This window comes from Xiphophorus hellerii, chromosome 12, assembly GCF_003331165.1.
Source record: "Xiphophorus hellerii strain 12219 chromosome 12, Xiphophorus_hellerii-4.1, whole genome shotgun sequence".
NCBI lineage: Eukaryota > Metazoa > Chordata > Actinopteri > Cyprinodontiformes > Poeciliidae > Xiphophorus > Xiphophorus hellerii.
The window spans coordinates 21,552,586-21,579,646 of NC_045683.1; the positions used below are offsets into that span (position 1 = coordinate 21,552,586).

The window sequence follows — 27,061 nt, forward strand, 5'->3', positions numbered from 1 at the left end:
TTCTGAAAATGAAAGCAAAGCTACATTAAGTAAAGTGCAGATCTAACTTTAGTAATTCAGTAAATGTCAATTTTACATCTGCTGTTTAAGGTTTGGTTTATGTGCCTTTCAGGTAGTAAAAATCCTTTTTGCATATTTTAGTAAAATACTGTGACTTCAACATCTCTTTTTATGCTTATTATGACAGTTCTTATCTAGCATAATAAGTAAAAAGCTACAATCTAGAACAGAGTGAGACTTAAACATGTGTGATGTGATTAAAAGGTCAAAATGATTGAATTATCAAATTTAGTCTAGCTTAGGGTTAACAGAGTATGAAAAGTTGAATTTGATGGTATCATATTGTCATTCGGACTGAAGGGGATTGTAATTGGATGTAAATCTGACTATATATCTGAATTGACTTAAGCTGAATTTGAAGTGATTAGTATTCTTGTATAATTCTTGTACGTACTTTTTTCAAATGCAATGGAGTTGAAAAAGAAAGGGAGATATGTGGGGAAATATGATTAAAAGGAAAGAGGGAGATAAGAGAGTAGAGAAAGAAGGATGGAAAGAATATGAGACAGCACCCTAGAAATCTGTTTCTATACCTGCAGAAAGAGACAAAATGAAACCAAGAAACCACAAACAACATATGTGTGTCAGTAACAACTACAACAGATTCAACTTGTCCTTGTGGGGACCAAAGCCTGCGTCTCACTAGAAGAAGTTTCATTTTTGGGTTAGGGGTGTGAATTGAGTTTACGTATGGTTTGAGGCCAGATATGTATTGCTAATAGTTAGGTTAGCAGCGGCCCTGGGTAAGGGTCAGGGTCAGGCTGTAGAAAGGAATGCAAGTCAATATAAAGTCCTGAAGATAGAGAAACACAATGTTTGTGTGTTAGTGGGCTTGTGTATCTCAGTTTTCTTGATAATAATGTTTAATAGCGTGTGGAGAGAAACATACTCGGCCCCCAGAACCTGAGGCAGACATAAGATAGACCGAGTCACAGAGACCCAGAGACACCAACACACCAGCAGGGACAAAAGTTGAACATATTTTGAGCTTCACTCGCCCTCATATGGACGTCTACGTGTAAAAGCTTGAAATCTTGCATGCAGGAGTTTCGCCAGTCCCTTTCCTGGAGGAGGGTAAGCATTTGTTGAATGGAGACGGAGAGACCTCCCGTATGTTGAGCCCTTAAAGCCAAATGTTGGAATGTACACTCATTGTGCGTTTAAAGATGGCTTAGAAAAAAATCCCTTACAGCGCGTTACCAATGAATTAAATAGTTGTAACAACTGAAAAATGTGGAGTGGACAGGGGGCGCAGATATGGGAAGTGGGGGGAAATGTCCCAGTTGTAATGGGCCCTGCCAGCGGGTCTGAATAGATCCAAAATAAAAGTAACATTTTTTAGTTTGTAAATTAAATGTTTAGTTTGGGAAATAAATATTTAGCTTCCTAACTAAATACTTAATTTTCAAGCTTAATATTTAGCTTCTTAGCTAAATAATAGTTTGTGAATTAACTATTTAGTTTGGAACTGTGACAAATGTAAAATTATTACTTTGAAAAATGAACACCCAAATAAAACAGAATATTGCTCTTATTTTTTTCTTACACTGTAACGTTTCAAATGGAACTCCAATGGAAACATTTTTCAGAGAACTGACCATTTTGTTCTGGCGCCCCTCTTCTAATGCAGCCCTGGGCAAACGCCCATATGGCCAATTTAAAAAAAAAAAAAAAAAAACATAAAAAAACCCGCTTCTGCTCGTATCTTGCATGCATCTTTGGACATACATTAAAATTTTTTTTGTTTATTTTTTATTTTTTTGCTAAAGACAGCCTTGCAAGTGTTATGCTTTCTTGCACTACTGTCGTGTATCTGATTTAGTTCCGTGTGTAAACAACATTCGCAGTGTACCGACTCTATCGGGGCTGCTTCAGGACAGAAGAATGGGATTTGTGCGACTTTAATCAGTGTTTTGTAATGATCCCCTCTTCTTTTTTTTTTTTTCTTCTCCCTCTGTGCGCCTGCCTATTATTAGCTACGGAGGCCTTACAGTAAGTGCAAGTTGGCTCCATGACGGTCAGAGCTGCAGCTCTGCAAGCAGCGGCAGATTTCAGAGCAGCGGTCGGGCTCCCGGCGCTGCAGTCGCCTTTATATGCACTGACCCAGAGGGGCTTTTCACATAAACGTCAGCGCTCGGTCGGCTATTTTCCAAGCCTCGGTGGGATCACCTTGCCCCGAAGATGAAGCTGAATACTAGCAGCCGTCAGGTGCGAACCGCATCCGATGGAGCCCCGCTTTCCGACTCGCTCATCGACCAACCTAATGCAGCACTTCCTTTTGTTGCGGTAAGGAGGGTTCGCACTGCATTTAGTATGGCAGCGGAATCAAACTGGTTTTAATCCTTTAGCGTTGGTTTTGCGCTGGAGTCGCAGGGAGCGGGATAAACAGGCTCAGGAGTCAGTGACGGGGCGTTACATAACGTGTAATGCAGCAAAGCCTCATGACTAGTTTGTCTCGGTGGTGGAGGGACAGTTCGCTCCTCATGGTAGGAAATCAACTATTTTATTCTCCTTCTAATATCTGGTGGCGGCGGATGCAAACCTACCTATTCATTTCTGCTGGAAGACTATTTGCATGTGTAATATCCGACCTTATAAAAATGATTAATTAATTTGAGAGTTGCGCAGTGTAGTGTTTGCTTTTTACAGGAAGGGCATGTTGTAGAGCAATGTTCCAGGCGGTGGATCTTCACAGAGGCCCAGCTTAAGGTCAAATTGTTAGGTGTCTGTGTGTTAATAGATATGAGTCAAGCAGGGCTGCAGCTTGTGTTGCTCATAGAGAGCCTGTTTTATGAATGAAAACGAGCTAGTGAGTTAAATAGAAAGCAAGCAGCCTTCCTTTTAATACTGGAAGTGGGGCACTGCATGCATAAGAAATCTTCAGTTTTTGCTAAAATAAATAAATACCAAGATTTAGTCTTTGGAATGACCAAGAGTCAAAAGACCGAAGATGCTCGAAGAAGAGGATTACTCCTGACCCGGAGCCTAAGCAGCTGAGGTAGTATGAGGACGGACTCACTTCATTCAGAAAATGGCAGTGTAATATTTTAAATATTCATGACCTTTGACTGCTAATTCTCACAGTTTGGGAAAATTATTCTGAGATTAAACATTTAAACCAAGGAACCTCTATACCGTTGGGGGCCGGTGTCCTGCAGATTTTGAAAGTTTCGTCGTATCTGAAATAGATAAATGAGTCATTAACAGGCTCCCGTGAAACAGAAAGACTGGCTGAGAAAGTAATTTGTCCATTTGATTCAGATGCATTAGAGCAAGAATCTAAAGCATGTAAAGGAGTTGACACTTCTTTGTGAAATTCTAAATCTAGTGAATTTGGACAGAGGATATTTTTTATAAAGTTGGACATTTTGCTATGGCAGAACTGACATTAAAATGGCATCGTTTTTTCCTCGATGGACTTACATTTTCAATATTTTTCAGTAGTCATGGAATATGTAGAGAGTCTTCTGTAGCTAAGAGATAGATTGTTTATGCTTTCCAGCAAAGGTTTAGCTGTGTGTTGCTTTTAAAGACTGGGATAAATAAAGTGTCGTCTCTGTTTGTCTGCTGGTCACTTTAAGAATCAGTGACGGGAAACTTGTGAATGAGCACAGGGAAGTCACGAGACCATTCATTGATAGCTCTGCAGGCTGACTGAGCAGTGCAGATGAAAAACAGAGTAAGAGCTCCTATACCGTACAGCCATAGACTTCTGGTTCTGAAAGCAGTGTTTTGTTCCGGTTTTGCAATTTCCTCAGGTCCCAGTTGACAGATACTGATATGGACTATGAGAGGCCAAACGTTGAAACTATCAAGTGTGTGGTGGTGGGAGACAATGCAGTTGGAAAGACCCGCCTTATCTGCGCCCGGGCCTGCAATGCCACACTCACTCAGTACCAGTTGCTTGCTACGCATGTGCCCACAGTTTGGGCAATCGATCAGTACAGAGTATGCCAAGAGGTGAGTAGGAATGGTAAACATTGTTACAAAATAGGACATTGTAGGTGCCTGAAGTGCTTCATGTAATTTGCAAAAATGTATGAATGTTCATGTTTTGCTACTGCTCAGGTGTTAGAGCGCTCCAGAGACGTAGTGGACGATGTGAGTGTGTCCCTCCGGCTATGGGATACTTTTGGAGATCATCATAAGGACCGGCGTTTTGCATACGGCAGGTGAGGAACTGCTAAAGGCGATGTTGGTGGGCCTCATTCATTACCACTAACAAACATAATTATACTTTTGCCATCTTCAGGTCTGATGTTGTGGTACTGTGCTTCTCCATCGCGAACCCCAACTCTCTGTACCACGTAAAGACCATGTGGTACCCTGAGATTAAGCACTTCTGTCCCCGCGCTCCTGTCATCTTGGTAGGGTGCCAGCTGGACCTGCGCTATGCAGATCTGGAGGCAGTCAACAGGGCACGGAGGCCTTTGGCCAGGTACTGAGACTTAATTTTACAATGTTTCTTTGAATGCGAGCTTTTCCTGTCAAAGAGATACAAATGAAACCAGATATGTGCATACACTGCATAAAAAAGTCATATAACCTTTTTTCCCCCTCACTGACATGAAATAAGATTAGACTTTCAGAGAGCAGTTTTATTACTTTCTTCAAATGCAAAGGTTTACATACAGTAAAACTGTATGCTTTGATAAACCCCAGATGAATTTTCAAAGCATTTTTTTGTTTGATTTAGTTCAATAGTTGCACACCCGACACCCAAGGAAACTTGAAAACCCGAGAACATCATCCCAACTTTGAAATATGGCGGAGCTGGTGTCATGTTGTGTTGGTGTTTTGCTGCAAGAGGGGCTGACTGAACAAAATAAATGGCATCATGAGAAAAAAAAAATCAGAATAGAAATATTGAGAAACCATCTTAAGACATAAGTCACTAAGTTAAATAAGGCACAACAGACTCTAAGAAGTAGACAGTGATCTGTTATGTTGGTGGTAAATTAATTACAAACTGATGTAAGGACAACAAAATCCAAGTTCTGGAGTATCCATCACAAAGTCCTGAAATGTAATCTCATCAAAAATGTGTGGGCAAAGCCTTAAGCGTGTGTGTGAGCAAGGGAGCCTATAAATCTGTTTCGGGTTCATCAGTTCTGTCAGGAGGAATGAGCCAAAATCACGGCAAACTATTGTAGGGAGCTTGTGAAAAAATGCTCAAGATGTGTAAATTGCAATCCCTGCTTCTGAATTTAAATAGCAAAGTAATAAAAAAAAAAGAAACTGTCTTTTTATTCTGACAATTAAAAAAAACAGAAATTATCCATGTAATGCTAATTTACCTAAAACAGGAAAAGCTTAATCTAGTTTAATGTCAGTCAGTGAGAAAAACAGTATTTTCTATGTTTTATCAGTAAATAAATCAGATTTTGGTTTCCCTCCTCTCCATTGGTCTATATTTTCTCATTTTCAGACCTATAAAATCCAATGAGATTCTTCCACCAGAGAGAGGAAGGGAGGTAGCCAAAGAGCTGGGCGTCCCGTATTATGAAACCAGTGTTGTTGCTCAGTTTGGTGTCAAGGACGTCTTTGACAACGCCATCCGAGCTGCTCTCATCTCTCGCCGCCATCTGCAGTTTTGGAAATCTCACCTCAGAAATGTCCAGCGGCCTCTGCTCCAAGCGCCCTTCCTCCCCCCAAAGCCTCCCCCGCCTATCATCACTGTGCCACCTCCCCCCTCCACCACAGAAGAGCACCCGGTCGGTCTTCTGGAGGACCCACACTGTGCTGACGTTATTCTGGTCCTACAGGAGCGACAGAAAATCTTTGCACACAAGATATACTTGGCAACATCCTCCTCAAAGTTTTATGACCTGTTTAGTATGGACACCCAAAATGAGGAGACTGAACGGCCCCCGCGCGGCCCTCTCTCCGGCAGAGAGCTGCTGATGCGTGCTGCTAGCTTTGATGTTTGTGAGAGCAGCGACGACGGAGACAGGGCCAACCTGCGGGCGTGCACGAGTGACGGGACTTTGAAGGACTCTGAGGGCGCCCGACGCGGCAGACTGCTCTCCTCATGGAGTCGAGCCTTCGTCAGCATTCAGGAAGAGCTGGTGGACGACCCTGTGACGTACACCCCCAGATTCATGACCGTAGTACACATGGACCTGTCGATCCAGCTCGGGCCTTTTCGAGCAGTGCTTCGCTACCTGTACACCGGTCAGCTGGATGAGAATGAGAAAGAACTCATGCAGATTGCACACATTGCTGAGCTGCTGGAGGTCTTTGATCTGCGGATGATGGTGGCAAACATACTTAACAACGAAGCCTTCATGAACCAGGAAATCACCAAAGCCTTCCATGTACGCCGCACAAACAGAGTAAAAGAGTGCTTGGCTAAAGGCACCTTTTCTGGTGAGAGAACTTTATTATATTTGCTTGCTCACTGCATTTGACACAGTTATGACTAAGGTCTTACCAGTGTTTCACTACTGATGCTGCAGACGTGGTGTTCAAGCTCGATGATGGGACGATCATGGCCCACAAGCCTTTGCTCATCTCTAGTTGTGACTGGATGGCAGCTATGTTTGGTGGACCTTTTGTTGAGAGCTGCACGAAAGAGGTGAGCCAAGGACAGACTGCATATCAGATATTCTTTAAAGCTAGTAAGACACTTTTCTGTTTAGACAAAATGAAATCATTGTTTTTACCGTCCTAAGAGACTGAACAAATTCCTCTGCTCCTGTGGAGTCTAGATTGTCAGATTTCTGAAAGCCTTAGTAAACAAACATGAAAACCAAGGAAAACGCAAGATAAGTCAGGAAGAAAGTTGTGAAGAAGTTCAAAGATGGTTTAAGTTATAAAAAAATATTTCAGCACTTTTTAGAACAGTACCCAATCCATAATCTAAAAATGGAAAGAGTTAAAGATGGACAATCTGGGAAAGACGAGCATTATTAGAGAGCAATTATTAGTGGTGAAGTCCATTAATGACATTAATAGGAGAGTGGGAAGAAGAAAACCAGGGTTGACAGAAAGAGATAAGAAACCCTGTTCATAGTTTGGCACCAACTTTGCAGATGACACAGCAAACATGTGGAAGAAGGGGGTTTGATGAGACTAAAATTTACCTTTTGGGCGTACAAAAGACTGTGTGTGATAAAAGCTAACATTAAACATCACCTACCAAGAAAGATGAGACTAAATATGTCATGTCAAAAGACTTTGAAAGCCTGCAGCAGACTTTCTTCTGGTCTTGTTGGAGGACAACAACAGTAAACAAAGAGTCTGTCACACCAGATGAGAGCACATTGATGTGTTAAAATGGTCTAATCAAAGTCTAGAGCAAAATACCGTTGAGAATCTCTGGCAAGATTTTAAACTTGCTTTTCATAGGTGCTTTCCAGCCTGCCTAACTTGAGCCATCACAGGAACAAGTTATTGACTTAGTGGGGGTGGATATAAAATCCACAAAGGACATTACAGAATTTTAATTGGAAGTGAAGTTTTAAATTGTGTCATTTTCCTTCGACTTATTATACACAATCTTGTATTGGTCTATCTCATAAAGTTCTGCTAAAATACATTACGTTTTTAATGTCTTTAAACTTTTTGTAAGATGGCAAAAAGTTTAAAGGATATACGTACTTCTGCAAGGCACGGTAGGCTGACGCTAGCAGAACTCCAATGGGGATGTGAGGGATAATTCAATTAGGGGACTCTAACTCTGGTTTAATACTATTAAACTGGCTTTGTGATCCAAACATAATGTAAATCCGTGAGGGAGGTATGGTGTGTGTTTTCACTCCAAAGTATAGCGATTTACTAAAAGAAGAAGAAAAACATTTCAAACAAAGATTATATTTCTTAAAGCTATTTTTAGACGCACTGACCTATAATCTGCTTTAAGACAGTTTAAGAAATGGGATGCTTCTTCTTTCTGCTTGTATCACTGCTGCTGCAGGTAAATATATTACATAGTTAAACCCAAAATTGTTCATACTTGTGGTAGATTTAGATTTACATAGATTTTTATTTACTTTTTTACCCAGAAGTTTGTTTCTGATGGAAAACCAGACATCAGAAACAAATGATAATAAATAATTTATTTATGATTTATAAATAAATATTTAATGATAATAAAATTATCATTAATTTCCCCTCAAATGATAATAAATTAAAGTAAAAAGAGTATCTGTTTTGAGAATATAATAATAAAGGAATGCCTAAAATGATAGAAAGCCTTCTGAAAAACCAGTGGAAAAATCTTTACTGGCATTATGGTAGTCAAACTGCTTTTATAATTACTGACCTGTTCTCTGTATGCATCTACTACTATTTTGATTACTATTACTATTACTATTGTTTATTTATGACGATGCGCCCCAACATTTTGGGGTTGACAGGTTTCCTCTCACCATTTTGCTCCCTGTAAAGATTCTCTATCAGATTCAGGACTGTTTGAAGATGTTAATAAAAATATTACGTTAAAGATATTACGTTACATTTAAATCTGCAAATGATATGGACAATGTTTGGCAAATCTATGACATAAAAGACTGTTTTCCTTTTTCAGTTTAATTACTAAAATGGAAATCAGTCTTTTCAGATATTTTCTAGGGATCCTATATTATCCTTATGCGTATAAATGTTTATTTTCGGGGCTAAACTAAAAAAGCTTACAATGAATATTGCATTGTGTTATTTTCTTTTTTCTGCATTGTTGTATCATCTGTAGCCATTTTCTGTGTGAAAATGGCTAAAATGGCTTAGCTCCTACTTTCTTTAAGCATTACTCCTTGAAAGGACCAGTTATATTTATTCATAAGTCTGCATAGAGAGAGAAAAAGCCTGTTAACCGAGCTTTTAGTCCGTTTAGTAGAATAAAGTCTGTTTTGTTGTGGAGCTCTTACATTCTGTCTATAGAGATTTTAGGAGAAATAAATCTTCTCATAGCAGATGAGCTTCTGGAATTTACAAATCAGCAGAAAATCTGAGCTTGTAAGTAATTCCCCGCCCTCTCTTTCTGTTTGTAAGGTGTTGCTTCCCAACACGACCCGGAGCTGCATGCGAGCTGTGCTGGAGTATCTCTACATGGGTAGATTCTGCTCTCGGTCGGACTTGGATGCAATGGAGCTCATTGTTCTTGCCAACCGTCTTTGCCTCCCCCACCTGGTCGCTCTCACAGGTATTGCATTTGCTGTTACTTATTTCCCTGCACTCGATCATGTTTTTTAATTGATCTCAGACTCTAAAGTGTGTTTCTTTTCAGAACTCTACACAGTAACAGTTTTGACGGAGTCGGCGATGATGGGGACGGATATTGATGGCGATGTGCTGATATACTTGGATATGGCCCAGGTGCGTTCACCTGTCAATGATGTCAAATAAGAATTGAGTCTTGATCATGTTTTCTCTTGCAAATTGGACTTTTACAAATTATGCAAATTATCAGCACCAACTGCTGGTGAGGATTTACCACCACAAGGTGGGGCAAAAGAAAGCACTATCTGCACTTCTTGCTTTTCTTTAGTCATGATCTGTACCTCTGGAATTCTACATTACTAGGAAAAAAAAACATTCATATTACATCAGTTTTATGCAAAAATGAATACAAAATTGAGTTAACTACTGAAAGTCTTTCAAGAAGCAATTCATATGATCTATTGCACCATATGCAGAAATTGTCATGAAACTGTGTGGTGAAGGTGGTGAGGCAAACGCTGTAGACCCAGGTTGAAGTAAATGAATGATCTTAATGAAGAATGTCCAGGACAACACAGTCCAACATAGTCCAAAAAGACCGGGCAGCACGGCCGAGCGGAAGCCAGGGCTCGACGCCGGTAGCAGCCGGTTACACGAAGGACTAGACGACGAACTGGGCACACAGACGACAGAGGCAAAACGAAACGACAGGTTAGACAAGGACCCGACGAGGAACAAGGAACACAGGTGGGGTTAAATACACAGGGAGTAATCACAGAAACGAGACACACCTGGGAATGATCAAGGGGAAGACAGGACAACACGAAGACTCAGGGACACAGAAAACTCTAAATAAATACACAGAAAAACACAAAACATGACAAGTATATTTTCAAAATTGAGGATATTTTTCCTAATCAGAGGTTAAAAATATCACAGTTTTCAGCTAGAACAACTGATGCTGTACTAAAATAACAATATGACTTTGGATGTTGACAGTTCCACGGAGCCCAGCAGCTGACTGGATGGTGTTTGCACCACATCTGCACCAACTACAACAGTGTCTGCCGCAAGTTTCCACGTGAAATGAAGGCAAAGTCCACAGGTAACACATTTAGACTGTGCTATGATTCTGCTATTGTCTTTGTTTTTCTCATCCTTAAATTGGATTCTGGCACAAATGACTACAAAGAATGAAGCTGCTGAGATTAATATCTTATTTGGTGATCCAAACGGTGTTGTTGGCCACATAAAGTTATGAATCTGGGAAAATACAGTCTTGAACTCAGCAATACATCTATTGGATATTTTGTGGCAGATTTTTCCTCAAAATCTGTAATGTTTTTTTTTTAACTGACCTGAAGATACAATTTTTAGCTGATTCAAATTTCTGTTTCTAAAGTCATTCATAAAAACTAAATATTTTTTCAACTTTTAGGGTAACTTGAAACCATCGTCTTAAAAAACCTCTCTACTGAAAAATGTAAATTATTAATAAAAATGTATTCTGATGCAGAGAACCAAGACTACTTTGAGAAACACCGCTGGCCACCAGTTTGGTACTTGAAGGAAGACGACCACTACCAAAGAGCACGCAAAGAGCGTGAAAAAGAGGACTACCTGTACCAGAGACGGCAATGTAAACGCAAGTGGCTCTTCTGGAACCTTCCTTCCTCCCCAAACTCAAACTCACCCTCCGGATCATCTGCCATTATTTGACCAGGTGGTAAGGGCGGGGTCCAGTCTGGAGTCCATCTGTATGTTTGCAAATCGTAAAGAACACAGTAGAAGATAAGCACTGACAGCTTGGTATACTCCAAACATTCAGGCAGACCGTTTATCCTCCCTGCCTCCGTGGGCAAACACTCCAGGTTTGCAAAGTCAGCTCAGAGTTGTGAATACATTTATAAGTATTACTCCTTACAATTTCAGCTGTTTGTCTGCTAAACTCAAACCTCCGTAATATAAACCGTCTCGACTTATGGCACAGTAGAACAAGTGCAAAGATCAGATCTTGTGGATTGCCAAATATTCCCATATTAGAATTTTATGTTTAATAAATTACAAATTTGCCAGCACAGAACTTTCAACCTGTGGCTATAAATAAATATCAATAACCTGAACTGACAACTAAGTGCTGCTTACCAGCTGTGACAACCAGCAATTCAACAGTAACTCAAGCCTCAGAGATATAACACTTTGCTCTTAAGTGTTTGTACAATCTGCCAGACCGCATCTTGATTATGATTTCAAACTGGAGATGACAAAATACGGCTTGGCTGGAAAGAGCAAACTACAGTAATTCATTTGGAAGTTTCTATGACGATCATGTCTGCAAAAAAAAAAACATAAACAAAAAAAACACAAACACTACTATTCCTGGTATTTTTGTATGTTTATTCAACTTTGCAGAATTTGTACAATAAGCTTGCACAGCTTAATCTGGTATCTCTTGACACACGTACCACCTACATATCGTGATCTTTTGGTCTGTGGCTTTTTGTCACAAAAGGGCTTAAGTTCACATGAATGGATACAGTGTCATCTGACACAAAGGATTCCTGGTTCGAGTTGCTTCATTCTTTCAATTGCCCCTGAATGCAGCTGTCACCACTGCTATTCTAAATGGGTTTGCTCAATGTGGATTAATAACACACATGTTTAACTACATGTCTCCATAAAATAGTTATGTCATTTTTACTGCTGTCATCCTAAAAAGCAACAGATAATGTATTAATCGTCAGAGCTGACGTGATTGTATTGTTACTGTATTTGTCTGTGGTGGTAACTTGTTTTTAAGAGATTTGCCCTCTGAATGTGATCGGAAATCTGTACACGGCAGAGTCTGTGGGTGTCAGTCGTCGTGTTAGGGGATGGGTTAGGAGTCATCTTACTACTGGATGATCTAATCCCTACTTTTCAACATCACCACAAGCACTTTCTGAACTCCAGACAGAAACATATGAACTTCCAGTGGCAGCATACTGCTGAGCAGCATTAGACTGTATTGTGCTATGTCAAGACAGGCTGCAGAGGAAACAAACTGCAGCGACATTTAAAGTCGCTCAATTCTGTTTGTGATTATCAAATCATCTTTCTGGATTTGTTTTGCACACCTTGCTGTATGTCATGTTCAAGTTTGTCATCTGCTGTTGCTCTTGATTGTACGATGGGCTGCAGAATGTTTCAGATTTTCAGGCGTGGTGCTCAGAGAGGATGGGTAGTATTGTAAATTGTATTAAATATCAGATAAACTCTAATGTACTGCTGTTACCTAATATTGTGCACTGCTGGCAGTGAGCAAAATCTAACTGTATTACTCAGTAAAACTGGAAATAGACTTATCGGAATTGTTTTTAGTTAATGTGCAGCTACTTACTGATGTTTGAAATAACTGAATACTTAATTGTGCTGACTTCCAGCTACATCTGTTACATACTTTACTGTACATGCGAATTATAGACAGGTAAATGTAACAATTATACTGTATGTAAAATAGAGTTTGAAAGTAAAGTAGATATTCACATATACGAATTATATCATGAAAATGTACGTTACATCCTTAAATCATGCTCTGGTTATACGAAAACAGACTTTTCATTGCAGCATTAGCTTACATAGTGTCAATTTTATTTAAATGTTTTCTTTAATATTGTAAACTATTGTTTGTTATTTTGACTGACTAGACGTGAAAGGATCTGGCAAAAGTCTTCATACCGCTTTTACCTTTTCACATGTCACACTGCAACAGACTTTAAGATATTTTATTGGTATTTAATCCGACAGGCAGCATGACAGTTTCTTTGAGGTGGGAAGAAACTGTCAAAATTCTTCACAACAAACTATTTCTTAAAAGTGTGCACCTATGTAGAACCACCTTTACCTGCAGGCACAACTGCAAGTTTTTTTAGGCTATTTCTCTCAAAGCCTTGCAAACTTTTGCCTTGCTAACACTTAAAATTTGCTTTGATCTTAACTATGCTGTTGCAGCAAATATACTGTAAGTTGAGTTGTCATCGTGGAGGATGACCCTTCTATCACATACTGGTTCAGTTCTCTACATGATGAGGCAAACTGCAAACAAGACCTCTGCAGGCCTTCTTAATGCCTCTCGTCTGTAAAAGTTAGATTAGTAAAATGAATTTATAATAGTTGTTCTGCTGACAAATGCTTCCACCTCAGTTGTTGATCTCTGCAGCTTCTATGGAGTCATCATTGGCCTCTTTGCTGCTTCTTTGATTAATGCCCTCCTTTCTGTTTGCCAGCTGCATCTTGGTACTTGTGAACTTGTTCCACACTGTTTCCATTTTCAGATGTTGGAAAAAAAAATGATTATAGGTTATTATGCAGAGGTGGATTTTTACAGTACTTGTTTGTACCAGATTTTATTTTGTGGTATTAGTAACGAGCATATTCCATTTTCCTTCCACTTAACAGCCCCTGTTATGTTTGTACTTGTTATGTGGAGGGAATGTGGTTGCAATGTGAAAGGGGTATGAACACTTTTCATGGCACTATACATTCAGACCCCCATAAAAAAAACAAAAGAGATGATTTACTTAGTAATAAAACCTTGCTTGTATTTACTGCTGACCTTATAAATAAACAGCATAAACAGATTGTCAAAATAGAAAACTTGATAGCTTTTAAAATGTACTATGTTAGATAAGAGGTGAGGTTGGTGCTCTAAGTAGCAACTTTATGTAATTTCCAGGTTAGCTAATGCTAATTGAAAATGTTTCTTTGTATTTTTGTTAATGTAAACATATTTTGGCACAGTTTCTTGATTGGAAACAATGTAGAGCTGAACTTTTAGTAATTCTGGATGTTGTAAACATTTTCAGTTATATTTAGTAGGTCAACTGCTGGAAGGTCTATAATTTTATATAATTTGCCTTTACAGTGTGACTGCACATTTTCATCGACATGCATTTCATTCCTCGGTGCATTGCATTTCTCAGTGATTCTTCTGTTGATGTTTTGCATCAACAACACCTCATGCCTTAATGTACAGTGTACTGTTGTGTTTGGTAATGAATGTAACGTCATGTAACTGTGGTCACCAACTTGTTCGCTGTTATCTTAAGCTGCCTGGTGCTCCCTGGTGTGTATCTGTAAATGTGCACAACCCATAATTTGGATTTAAAGTCTGAAGTTTCATTAGTTACTTGAGTTTGAATATTGCAATACTAAAACCAGAAATACAAACCTACTTTAACATCTTTACTCACTAAGGCCAGACTTTGATGACAAATCAGCAAATTGTGACACTAACAATGAAATGAATGCAGGGATTTCACATTCATTTCACAGTTTTAAAGTTTCCTTACAAAGCTCCTACTTTTGTGTCTGCGTAGATACAAAATATTAAAAATATATGGAAAAAGAAATTCAAAATACAAATGTTTGTTCTGGAATTCAAACGTTGCGTACCATAGCTTTTCGCATTAGAGCAATTTAATGCAGTACCTGTTTTGTACTATGCATATAGAAATACAAACTTGCACTGCTTTGTAGCACAGGTTTTCTTCAAATTGCAACATCATTAGACAAATGAAAACCAGGTAATAAAGATATCAGATTAGATAAATTACAAAGAGGCTGTCAGTCACCGGGGCCCTATTCCATACGTTTGGGTGCTATAATTCAGCTACAGAAAAGCACAAACCAAAGGGAGCTTTAGGAGCACCAGAAATATGTAGTATATGCTGCACAATCACTACTGCATAGTATATGAGGCCTTGTTCCGAAACGGTAGAAAGGCAAATTTGAAACATGAACAGAAAAAGAAAATCTACATATATGAATGTGTTCTCAGTGTTTGAAGCCTGGTTGACATTTTATGTGATCTCCAGGTGTGTGGTTTTTTTTTTTGCTGTCGAGCTGTTTTTATGGTTTAGGAGCAGTAAATCTTTAAAAAAGAAAAAAAAAAAGAATCTGTAGCATGTGCTCTTGAAAGTGTGTATATAACATTTAAATAAAGAAAAATCTACATGTGCACATGTTCAGTGCGGGCACAGGGCAGTCGTCTGAGTTTTTTCAACTTGACACCTGAAACTTGTGCAGCTCCATTCCACGTCAAGCAGCTGCAGCTCAACAGCGTCTGTCGTCTCACTCACAGAGGGGGAAACCTGCGGACGAACACGGCAACACAACTTTAAATTGATGGTAATGCATATAAAATGCTAATATGCCCGCTTTAATGATAAAGTGTGTATTTTTGGTCGGCTTACTCACTGCTGTTTGCTTCGCAGACACTTCCTACATTTTTAAGCCTCTAAATGACAAGTGCGACAAAAATAATAACAAGCAAGACAAGTGAAGGCTAAACTAAACATGTCTGAATTTAAGCGTTTATAACAAGGACACCCTTCGTTCAGTGAAGCCAATGATATTGCGAAAACTTTGGGTCGGTCATGTTCAGTTGAGTTATGACAAGTAACGATGACATGAAGGCGAAGTGCGCCCTTTTCACAGAAACAGCGCAAAACATATTAGCAGTCAGCGCGCTGTATGCTGATTAATGCGCGTTTCACTTAGTTTAGAAGGAACACGAAGCACTTTATGCATGTTTATTGTGTTGTTGATAAAGTTATGCTCTTCCGGGTCAAGAAGAGCACTTTGAATTATAAAGAGAATAGAACTGGAAGCCTAGAAATGAAAACATTACTGTAAACTACACACACCTCATTAGGTACAGCTGTTCAATTGACATCACAATCACATGTATGCATTTCGGCAGCTAGCGTCGGGGAGGACGACTTGCTTAAGTTCAAAACGAACATCAAAATGGGGAAGCAAAGATCTTAAAATGACATTAAACGTGGCATCGTTGCCAAATGGGTTGGACTTAGTATTTCAGAAACTGCTGAGGTACTTGGGGGGTTTTTGTCCACAAAAATCACTTGGACTTACAGAGGATGGTGCAAAAAGAGTATGTGTATGTGGCGTGCTGAAGTCAAAGGCCAGAGGACCAGACTAGATGTATAATATAAGCAACATTAATTTGAGTGAATAATATTGCTACTGTTTTACAAAGTTATGCTTTTCTGTAGGCTTTACTCAGCTTGCTTTTGGGGTTATTTGTCTTCGTTTTGGAACCAGTCGAGGCAGAGACAACACAAAGCACCCTAGACCCTCTGGATGCTTCTTTTTGTCAGTAAGTACCATCAGATGCCTCCATGAGCTCTGACTGCAAAGTAATTACCATGATGCTTCACAACGTTTTGCTAAATACTGTTTAATTTTTTATTTTTGTTCATGTAGTAAATTGTATTTTTTTTATTGTCAATATGTGGTTGACAAGAAACCAAATGTCTTTCTATGAATCTCCCTTTTTTGCACATTTCATCGAAAAAGCGGCGGGCTGGAAGTGATCTATCCAGAACTGGACGTTGACAAATGCCTTATGATTCCAAAGAACCACAAATTCAGAGAGAAAATCAGCACTGTTTGGAAAGCCCCGCAGATCTACTTCTCTGGAGCAGAGAAGGTAAGGATTGTGTGAGTTTCCTAACAGGTTTGAAGAGCATCAAGAGTTGCTAAATTACCCTGGAAGACCTGGAACAGTGGTAGCTTGGGATTGAAAAAGTCCCAAAAATCTAAATATAAATTTGCGAAAGATGCTTAAAAAGAGTTTTGTGAATACAGGGTTGAAAATAGGAACATTATCACAAAGGTATGGTAATGATTTTGAGGAACAGAGGCTTGTATTTGGGCTGAGTTTGCTTTAAAAATAAGCTTTGTTTACTCAAAATGGCAATGACATTAATTATGATCACTTCATATACTTCTAATAGGACATGTTCACAGTCACAAAACATCAAGCATAATGGGGATATTTATTCCAGATCGTAGACAGAGACCAGATCCCGAGGACTCTGGTCGAAATCCCTGGTCTGACACCTGAATGAGGTGGTTGAAATACACCTCATTCATGACATTAGGTGTATTTGTAGGACATGGAACAATGTCCTACAACATTTTGCTTACCATCTAATTACTAAATTCAGGTGTGTTGACAAAAGTTGGAGAAGAGCAGCCCTCAAGGACAGGAATTGGAGACTTCTGATCAGGAGGAGTGTCAGACACTGGGTTTCCTTAGATAGATTAAAATAAATTACCAATTTGAACAACAAACTTAAATGCACTGTATATGCAGAAACAGATTTTCATTCTGTTTGTTTGATTGGATTAAATTGAGGTATTTAGTTAATTCTATATATGAACGGGATGTTTTTTGTATCTTGCATTGAGACAACCTTTGTTGTGAATTAGTGTGATTTAAATAACCTGAATTAAATTGAAACTTATATTTAACGTGCAACGTTTTATCACTTTTGCAATTATATATTTTAACCACTAGAGTGCAGCAATACATCAAATAAACAGTACCTACCTCAGCCTCAGATCTACTGTTGGTAACCAAGTGGAAAAAAAAAACAATGTTTCCAATTACTTCCTAAACTGTAGACATGGAATAACATGTGCATCTTTTTAAAATTTTAACTAGTCTTCCTGTTTGAACAGCTGATGTAATACAACCTTCTGCACTATGCTCTTATTGTTGACTGAGTATTGAACTGAATTAACCAGTGTTGACAGAAGGTGGCACTAGCAACTCTTTTTCAAGCTTCCATTGAACCTCGCCAGTTGAACAAAGGTTACGTTGCACACTTGTAGTTTCTACAGTGAAAAATGTCATGTAACAGAGTTTAATGTTAGTTATTTACTCTGCATTATTTACTTTGATAGGACTAATTTTTTAATTGCAAAGTTGGATAAAAACAATATTAGTTCCCGCTCATGTTTAAATTTTTAAATGGAAGTACAGACGATAGATAATACCTCTGCTTGTGTTTGTGAATCCTTTTTGACATAGTTGCCTTAACAGGTTTGGAAAGTTTAGGAGTTATTTCTCCGAGCTTCTTTTACGTAGCTTGAAGAAAACATCTTGCGTCAATTAAAACAAATTAATGTGTTAGAATTAGGATCAAATTAATATTTAATTTTCTCAGTCCTGAGACGATGTAAAAGAAAGTCACTGTGTTATCTGCTGATTTTGTTTGTATTAAAAAACACGGGATTAACCATTCGTGCAGCTTATTTATCAAAATATTTTCATGGTTAGACATGCACTCATGAGATATATTCTTAGAAGTTTGGTAAAGTATATTTAGTACATTGATTTGACTTTTTTTTTTTTTTTTTTCAATTTTAGCAGTTCTTCTGCTGAGCTTTATTTTGGGTCCGCTGACTAAAAGAGACACTTCTACATTAACTGAAAGCATGCAGAAAATCCGACATCCCTCAAGTGGAAAAACTTCAATTGAAAGCCATTACGATTTAGGAGCTAGTTTTATGAATTCCAGAGCTAAGCAGTCTGGTCCGAACATGATCTATTGCCCTTCTCCTGCCCAAACTCCATTTGATCTATGGTCGTATTATCTATAATGCTGTCTTACAAGATTCTTTTTTAGAGCCAGAAACAGTGTCAGACAGCAAAACAGATTACATGTTAGATTTAATCAATACAAACTTTATTTACTGGCCTTTGAAATGTGATTCTCCATTTTCCCTGACACTTATGTAAAGGCGCACTATCTGAAGGTTTGGGTTGTTATTGGTCTTCTTGTCCACCACATTTTTCGTCTGCACAACATGCTGTTGGTTTCTTTCTGCCACTTAGACCTCGTACCCGGTAGCAGGACTCCAGAATAGTGGCCGCTTAAATCCACCCACTGTAACACCCACTTCATTACTGGGACAGGATGCGTGCCTGCTGAGTAATTGTAATAAAACACAGTGGGCAGCAGTCCCATAAAACTGCCTCTAAATATGGACATATGACCAAAAGCAAAGGGTTGCAGAAGCTGCAGATCTCTGAATCCAAACTTCACAACTGATGCTCAGCACAAGCACTTCTCTGTTTTAGAAGCCTGGTTTGAGCTTATGTAGCTGTTGTTTTTTATTTTCCTCAAACGCCTCAAAATTATCTACAGTTCAATGTGAGTGGGATACAACTTGGCTGATGAGACCAAACTACATAAGAATATGGCTTGATTACAGTTTCATAAGCAAAGGTACAATGTGTTAATAAATGGTGGAGACATGCTTGAGATTCGCTGCTAAGAGCTGAGAACATCTAATTTACTTTGATATTTTTGTAGTTATAGATGTGATTAGTTTAGTTTCTTTCTTTAAGAAAACTTATTCATTTTTTATTTTGGGTATTTTTTTTTTCCCAACAACCGATTTTCAGGTGTGAGGTCTGACCTACAGATTCTGATTTAGAGGAATTAATTCTTATTTTGCCAAGCACTATTTCTTATTTCTCGTTTAGAGAATCCATGTGCTGCAGGTTCTTTCATACAACTAGCAGTTTTGAATCCAGCAGAAAATTAAGGAACCGCAAGATCCCCATTTCTTCTTTTCTGCTTTTGATTTTTAATAAACTCCCAAAAGTGCATCAGATAATTTGCTGTCATTTGATCTGTTCATAAACTGAAAGTTGTAGCAGTTCTTAGCTTGATGCATTTAATGAATGGAAGACAAAAATCTAATTCTCCGTATTTGACTTGCCGATGACTGACCAATTATAATCCCAGAAAGATTTGCCAATTAAAATCTTTTCCTGATTGACATCAATTACTCTTAAATAGTGCTTTCAAAGAAATACCTATTTGTGATTAGAAATATTCCTCACTCTTTTAGACTCATCATTTTCCATGTTTTACTACATTTTTTTCCCTCTATCATATTTTTTCATCCTAAGTTCTTTTTGGATATTTAGATTCACTAGAGAAAATAGACATGAGAGTTCATCATGTAACTAGAGGCTCTTTGGAGAGCAATCAAAGTTGGTTTGTGGACAGAAAAATCTTTAAAATAAAGTCGGGCTGCTGAAAAGAGAAAAGGAAACATGAAAGCAAAAAGCTCTTTTTAGAAAGTAACAAAATACATGTTTGTCGATGTCTTCCGGTGCCTATGTCTTAAGTCTTATGTTCTTAAATTATTACTTCTGCAGTAATAGATGACAACTGTAAAATCCCTGATTGAATTTATTTGAGGTAAAATACATCACTCATTTACATTACAGGTTTAAATCATTTCTATAGTCCTTTGCTTGCATATATAACTTGATTAAATTGTTCTAGAGGTCTAGCTGCAAGCATTGGGTCATGTATTTCACAGCTATTACTGTAGAGTAATATTAAGTAGGTATCTAAAATGACTTATTTCAATTTAAGTGTGTGCTTTTAATGGTCATCTTTCATTTATGTCGTTTGTGTAAATGACACAGACCGCAATCCACCTATCTTTGCCAGACTCCTCAAAATTAGAGACGTCTTTTGAGAGTTTTTTCTTTCTTTCTGAGGAAGGACTGTAGCCACGGGGCAAATTCTTAGACATGGGGATTTCAAAGCCTTGTTTTTGGGTAGACACTTTATGCATCTGGTGGATGGAATGAGGGTTTAAACCATTACTGCGATTAGAGCTGCCTCTCTATGATCTCTTGAGCTTGCTTACTGCTGTTAATAGCTGTTTCCTGTCTATTTCCTTCCATCTTTTTCTTTTTCACTTTCTCTCTCTTTCTCCCTCTCTCTCTCCGTGAATGATTTTTATGCTTTGCTAAAATATGTGGGGGCGTTGAGAGAGGATTTAAATGCAACGATCCCCCTCCTCTTTTTTTCTTTCTTTTTTTTTTTTTTTTTGGTGAATCTTAGTGCTCTTCTCTGCAAGCCTCTGATGACGACAGGGCAGCTTTAAGCCTGGCAGTGCCCACGGCAGGCTGCCGTCTCAGCGCTGCCCACTCTCCTCTGTGTTGGCATGCCGGAGAAAGCGAGGGTGGGGTTCCTCTCTAACAGACCCTGTCATGCCCAGGAAAGCCTACGTGTCCACCCATGCAGGATTCCTGACAGGTCCTTTTGTCGGGGATGTTGGAGCAATCAGGAAAAGGATTTCATTTCTAGCAGGTGGTAGCCCTCAATCAGCCCAGAGTCAATTTATCTCTGAAGGGCCTCCTTTCGCACCTTTTTGTGCCACCTTGGGTCAAAGAGTAAAAATATTTTCTATAATATCTGTCTAATTGCATATTCAGTGTCATCAAGTGGGTGTTTTTGGCTCTGATGGATTAAAGAGGCATGTTTGGCAGGAATTCAGAGAGTTTTTTTTTTTTTTTTTCCTTAGCTAATGTTGCCCCTTTGTCGCTATAACACAGTGTTAAGCTGACCCGTATCCTGCTCCATTCAATCCTGGCCCTGTTACTCTTTAATGCATGTGATTCATGGGAGCTTCTGAAGAGGAAAGAATTACAACCTGCTACCAGGAGCACTGGCTTGATTAAACATGTTCATCGCTATGAAGCAATAAACCTCCACCATATTCTCAGACAGGAAAACAATTATTTGCTTCTTGTGAAGCCTCCAAGTGACGCACAGAGGTTCTCACTCAGTCTGTCACAAATCCGATAAAAAAATATATGTGCAAGCATTTTTTTTAAATTTATAACCAGCATTTTAAACATTCTTATTTTTCTCACCTTTTTCATGCTTTCTCTCTTTTTTTTTTTTTTTACCATACTAATGCATATTCTACAGTCACAATATATTTTATTTGGTGAGTTGTAACATAATATTCTTTCTTCTTACCTTTTGACAATAGAGTTTTGGCAGCTACACTTTCACTTTGTTGGCAAAATTAAAAAATACAACTGAATATACAATTGAAACATTTTGTGTGAATGGGAGGATAAAGTGGGAAGGCTCAAGGAATGCTTTCTAAATCACACTAGTTAGTTTGATAACAACACTATGAAAATTAAAGATTGTGCACTTGCATGTTTATTGTTTAGTTGAGCTAAGCTGTTACCATGCTCCCATTTTGTCTAGAAAAAGGGTTTAAAGTGAATACTTACCACTGCATCAAGAGAGAGTGAAATACGTGGGTCATTATTTCAGTTTTCTTCTTATTATTTTTCTTACTTCTTTATCTATAACCTCACTATCTGGGGAGTAATGAACAACTCCCTGTACAGACTGCCCCCTATTGATCAGATAAAAATAGATCAGCTAGTAGCATTAGCCACTCTGTGCGAGGTGATTCTTCATCAGTGCAGACAGAGCATCCGCATGTCATAGAATGATAATACTGTTATTACTGGTTCATTTCTTGAGCACTACTTGTGTTAATTTCATAGCTGTGGCACCTATGTGCAGTAAATATGGAAGCTCTGAGTTACTAAACTTTTTCCATGTCGATTTTTGACATATCTAAAACTCAGAGGCTCAAATTGATCAAACTCTGAATGTTGCTGTGTCAGAGGTGTAGAAAGATGCGAGTGTTATTCACAGAAAAACGGTATATTTTCATACACCAATTAATTACAAAGAAGTAAATTTTTTCTGCTATTAGTCATTTATTAAAAAAGCAATATTTTTGTGAAAGAAGCAATTCAATGGATGACAATCATACCATTCATCAATATGATTAAATCTACTTCCATGTGGAATTATAGACATGACGGTTCCTTTAATGAAAATATCACTTTAAGGTGTGCTTCTTGATTATTATTCAGTATCCACGCAGACTCTCTCTTATCAGTTCATATACATTGACTGCATGAACTGTTTAAACAGAGATTCATAATCTGCATGAGAAGTGCTGCTCTGGATACTTAGACAAACACACAAGATTAAATTTCTATTTATATGAGCCACAGCATTCTTCGGTTTGGCAGAGAATCACTGTGAGATCTGGAGATGACTCTGTCGTACTTTGGCACAGCAAGAAGCCTGCACCTTTTCTTTAATGTTTTCAGCTTGGAGAAAGGAAAAATAGAAGTTTGCATTGAACCTTAAGGATTTTTGTTTGGTTTACTAGAAATTTGACAAATTTCTTATCTTCAGATTATAAAACCTTAGATGCAAGATTTTCTACATTCACAATGCCGTTGATAAACTATTTCTCTTGAACGTTTTCACAAAAATATGTCAGAAAAATTTACACATTTCCACTCCAAACCCATGAGTTAACACTTTGTATAGTCACCTTTCACTACACTTTTTAACTGTCTTTCGGTGTGTGTCTCTGCAACTCTATACTGAAATTTTTGCCCATTGTTCTTTGGACAATTGTCAAAGTGTAGTCAGAAAGAATGGACAGCAACTGTGGAGGTCAGTTTTCTAGCCATATTTTTATGTTATATCTGTTGGTCTGTTTTCAGGGCTTTTGTCATCCTGGATGGCCAACCTGCATCACATTCCCTTGTCTATTTCAGCCTCTAAGAAGTTTAGTTGCACAATGTCCTGCATTTATATAAACTCATCTGCCCCATCAAATCTGAGCAGTTTTTCAGCTTTCCTACAGCATGATGCTGTCACCAATATGTTTCACACATATGCTCTATTCCTTCTTAATTTGCATATTAAGCAGCATCAGAAGGCCCATGGTTGTGTTTGATTTTTTTTTTTAGAGTGAATGAGGTTGTTGATATTTTCATTTGTAAAACTTGTTGAAAATGCATATTTTTCTCCTGCTTTGCATAAGTAAAAAGTTAAAAGGCTATTTTAGATTTCATACTGAACAAACTGCTTGTGTACTTATTTGATATCTATGTCTGCATTCTTGTTTATTGATGATTCATTACAAGTTTAGTGTTTGTATTTGAAGAGTATTTTTAACAATTCTCTGTTTGAGTCTGAGTTTCACTGTTTGGTTGTATTGGACTACATAACAATACAAAATATGCATTTCAGTATTTTTATTTTATTTTTTTACCCCTCCAGGGGGTCTCTTGTGGACTCTAGTGTCCCTAATATAAAAGTAGGCTGACAGGAAAGGGGGAAGGAGAGAGGGGAAGACATGTATTGTCCGGGAGTCAAACCCGAGACGGCCGCATCGAGGACTCAAGGCCTCCAAACATGGGTCGCGCTAACCCCTACGCCACTATGGCAAACCCATTTCAGTAGTTTTAAAGAGGCAAAATTCTACTTTATGTCTGTCTCATCCAAGGAACACCTTATTTTAAAATCAACACTGAAACTGAGAAATGCTTCTACATAAAATAACTTTTTTTTTTGTTTCTTCTAATTGTTGAGGTTTCATTTGTCCTAAAAGGGAATCAAACTCTGCTGAAGTTTACTGACAGGATTACTGAGGCACTTATGCTGAAAGCTGAGGTAACTGACTTTGTTGTCAGTTTCTTTTGTTTTAAAACTAAGTAATCTCAAAGTTATAAGTGATCAAGCGAAGTTTTCTTAAGAACCAGATGCTTGGCTTAGTGGCATTTTGCCCAAAATGTTTTGTGCTTCTCATTTATGGTCCGGCACAGGGTTTAGTTCCAGTTTTGTCCCAATCCTCTGATTCACCTTCTCTAAGAACAGCTTCAGGGCTTCTCATAATGCTTAGCTCTCTATAATGCCATCCCCCTTCATCTTTATTGTCTTAACTCTGCATGAAGAGACAGAGTTTAAGAAAGAAAAAACAGGTTATTGCATGAAAGTAAAGCACATTTTAAATGACTTTAAGTGTAGACCCTGTTGAGTATTTTTTGCATGTTTTTCACCTTGGATGAAAAAACTTATTCCTTTTTCAGTTTGTGTTATTTTGTTTTATTATGTTTGATAAATATATTCATATTAATAATAAGAGGCAGCTTATGGGAGAAGAGATCATCTCTATTGATGTGTTAATTGATCTGAGGGAAAGATAAAGCTCCTTTCTTTGTTAGTTTCCTGATGCTGTACTTTTGGAAATACCAAAAATGGTATGCAAATTATTTTTTAATCCCTTTACATTATTTGTTTCATTTCGCCCTGACGTTTCACACTCAATTTCTTGCACAGCAGGCTGACAGGCGGACACCCTCTGATTGCAAATTTTTAGATTAAAAAAAGGGTCCTCATTTGAAGCTACTCTTCTTTTGAATTCTCGACATTTGATACCTCAAAGTTTGTTTCTTCTTTCTTTGTGTATTATCAACCAGGCTTCAAACAGAAGATTAACAGCAAGGGAAAAACATTGACCTGTACACTTAAAGCTATAACATAAGCTAAAGCAGGATAAGACAGCTGAGTCTAAGCTGAGAGAGGAGATGAAATTGTGACCAGTGTTTTATGTTTTTTTTATTTTTTATTCTAGTTTTGTTGTCCCAAAGGTTGGTGTTTGAAATAATAAGGAAGAGGTGGGATGGTCTTAGATTCAAGAAGCTTAAAATGCAAAATCTCAAATAAGCCCAATTTTTTTGAGCCAATCACGTTGCGTTTTGGTGGGTTTGTGTTGATCGTCTCAACTGACTCACACGCCGCCCCTCCCCAAATAAAAACACTGAAGATTTACATTCCTTTTCAAAAAAATGTATCTAGACATTTATCCAGCTTAATCTTCTTAACATATTAAAGTGATTTGCTTCACCCTGAAGTGGCTGAACTTGAGCGCTCAACGCCCCTCATGGCACTAAGACCTGAGAGGCATTGTGGACACCTTCAGCTCGTGAATATGGAAAAGGTGGGCTCCAGTCAACCTGCTACTTAGCTGTGGAGCTATTGCTGTCCTCGCTGTGTGTCCATTTTACTTTTTTTTGTTTTGTTATTAGTCCAACTGTTGCACTCAGTCAGGGTTCTTAGGCACATGGCTGTGCCAGCGCTGCCCACACTGTGGTGTGGAGGTTTGGAGCTCTCAGCTTTTGAGCTGAACTGAAAGAGCTCTCTCATAGAGTAGGTGTTGGCATGATGCTTTGTTTCTTTCTGTGAATGTCATGAAAGGTATGGATAATGAGAAAACTGAAGCACAGTGATAGCACGATTTATCTGGGTGCCAACTTTGTGCTCGACTTCAGAATTTGGCATTTTCAGATAGACGATGTGCTTAACCTTTTCCTCTGTCCTGAGACAAATCTGAGAATCAGTTGTGACAGCTACAATGTGGTTTTATTTAAAACATCACTTCGCAAGCCGGGCAGCTAAAAGGTCCTGGTCAAACTTGAGTGCTGCAAATGTCCCTATTTGGCATTATGCTCTATGAATTTACCCCGGGGCATTAGTTTTGCCTGGTTTCATCAACAGAGCTGTAGATTTACAGATGGAGACATTCATTGTAGCTGCTGTTGGTCACCATTTATAATAATTAACGGTAGTTAGTTTAACATCTGTCAATTTACTTTGGAGCTGATGGCGTCATGCACTCTGGTGGAACCAGAGGCATACAGAACTTTACAGAACCATTTGACCTTTGTCACATTTTTTCATTTTACAGCCTCAAAATATAATGTATTTTTTCAGGATTTAATATGAACGACCAACAGAGACTACAACATCCAGCCATCAAAATGGATGGATGTTGTATGGTATATTTTATTGCACAATGCTCCTGTTTTTATCTGTTTAGTTTTTCTATTACCACATGAAACAGTGTGCTTTAGCTGGCTCACCTCCAGCTATTATTTTTTTTTACATTACATGTGGCCACATAACCAGGTGTGAACCTCACGCAGTTGAAATGTTTACAGATAATGAGTGCTCACACCTGTTTGGAGAAAAAATACTTGGTTTTCTTCTTATGGTTAGTGATTTGTTTATGTCAATGCACTAAAGAAAGTAATTAAATTAATTGTCTCAAGTAATGATCTCTGTTAACATCCAGTCAACACAGTAATTTACTGTGTTGCATTTAAAATGGAAAAATAGTTCATTTCATTTGTCTCTGTTTTGCACGCACTGCAGCACATTTTATAACCATGTACTGTTCCTGTTAGTTCACATCATAAAATGATGTGTAAGTGCTCTGCGCTCTCTTCTCTTATACAAACTGGCAGCTACTTGACCTCTTGTTACTGGGACTGAAT

At 38.3% G+C, this 27,061-nt stretch overlaps 2 protein-coding genes across 4 annotated transcripts in view; both read left to right on the plus strand.

The window, feature by feature from the left end:
• The first annotated feature begins 2,050 nt into the window (after positions 1–2,050).
• Positions 2,051–15,140, plus strand: rhobtb2a (Rho related BTB domain containing 2a). Of its 2 annotated transcripts, none has more exons than XM_032578371.1 (10): positions 2,051–2,346; positions 3,819–4,020; positions 4,129–4,232; positions 4,313–4,498; positions 5,489–6,429; positions 6,519–6,637; positions 9,052–9,202; positions 9,287–9,375; positions 10,219–10,324; positions 10,736–15,140. In XM_032578371.1, the coding sequence occupies exons 1-10, from the start codon at positions 2,285–2,287 to the stop codon at positions 10,936–10,938; spliced, it is 2,163 nt and encodes a 720-aa protein (XP_032434262.1). In that variant the 5' UTR covers positions 2,051–2,284; the 3' UTR covers positions 10,939–15,140. The 2 variants fall into 2 exon arrangements, with proteins under 2 accessions (XP_032434262.1, XP_032434263.1); XM_032578372.1 differs by lacking the exon at positions 2,051–2,346 and adding an exon at positions 2,532–2,546.
• Positions 15,141–15,245: 105 nt separating this feature from the next.
• pebp4 (phosphatidylethanolamine binding protein 4) overlaps positions 15,246–27,061 on the plus strand; it is a 62,400-nt gene continuing 50,584 nt past the window's right edge. For both annotated transcript variants that reach the window (XM_032578374.1, XM_032578375.1), the window contains exons 1-3: positions 15,246–15,387; positions 16,275–16,378; positions 16,579–16,711. In XM_032578374.1, the coding sequence (XP_032434265.1) occupies positions 15,385–15,387; positions 16,275–16,378; positions 16,579–16,711 (240 nt within the window). In that variant the 5' untranslated portion in view covers positions 15,246–15,384. The remainder of the gene's footprint in view (positions 15,388–16,274; positions 16,379–16,578; positions 16,712–27,061) is intronic.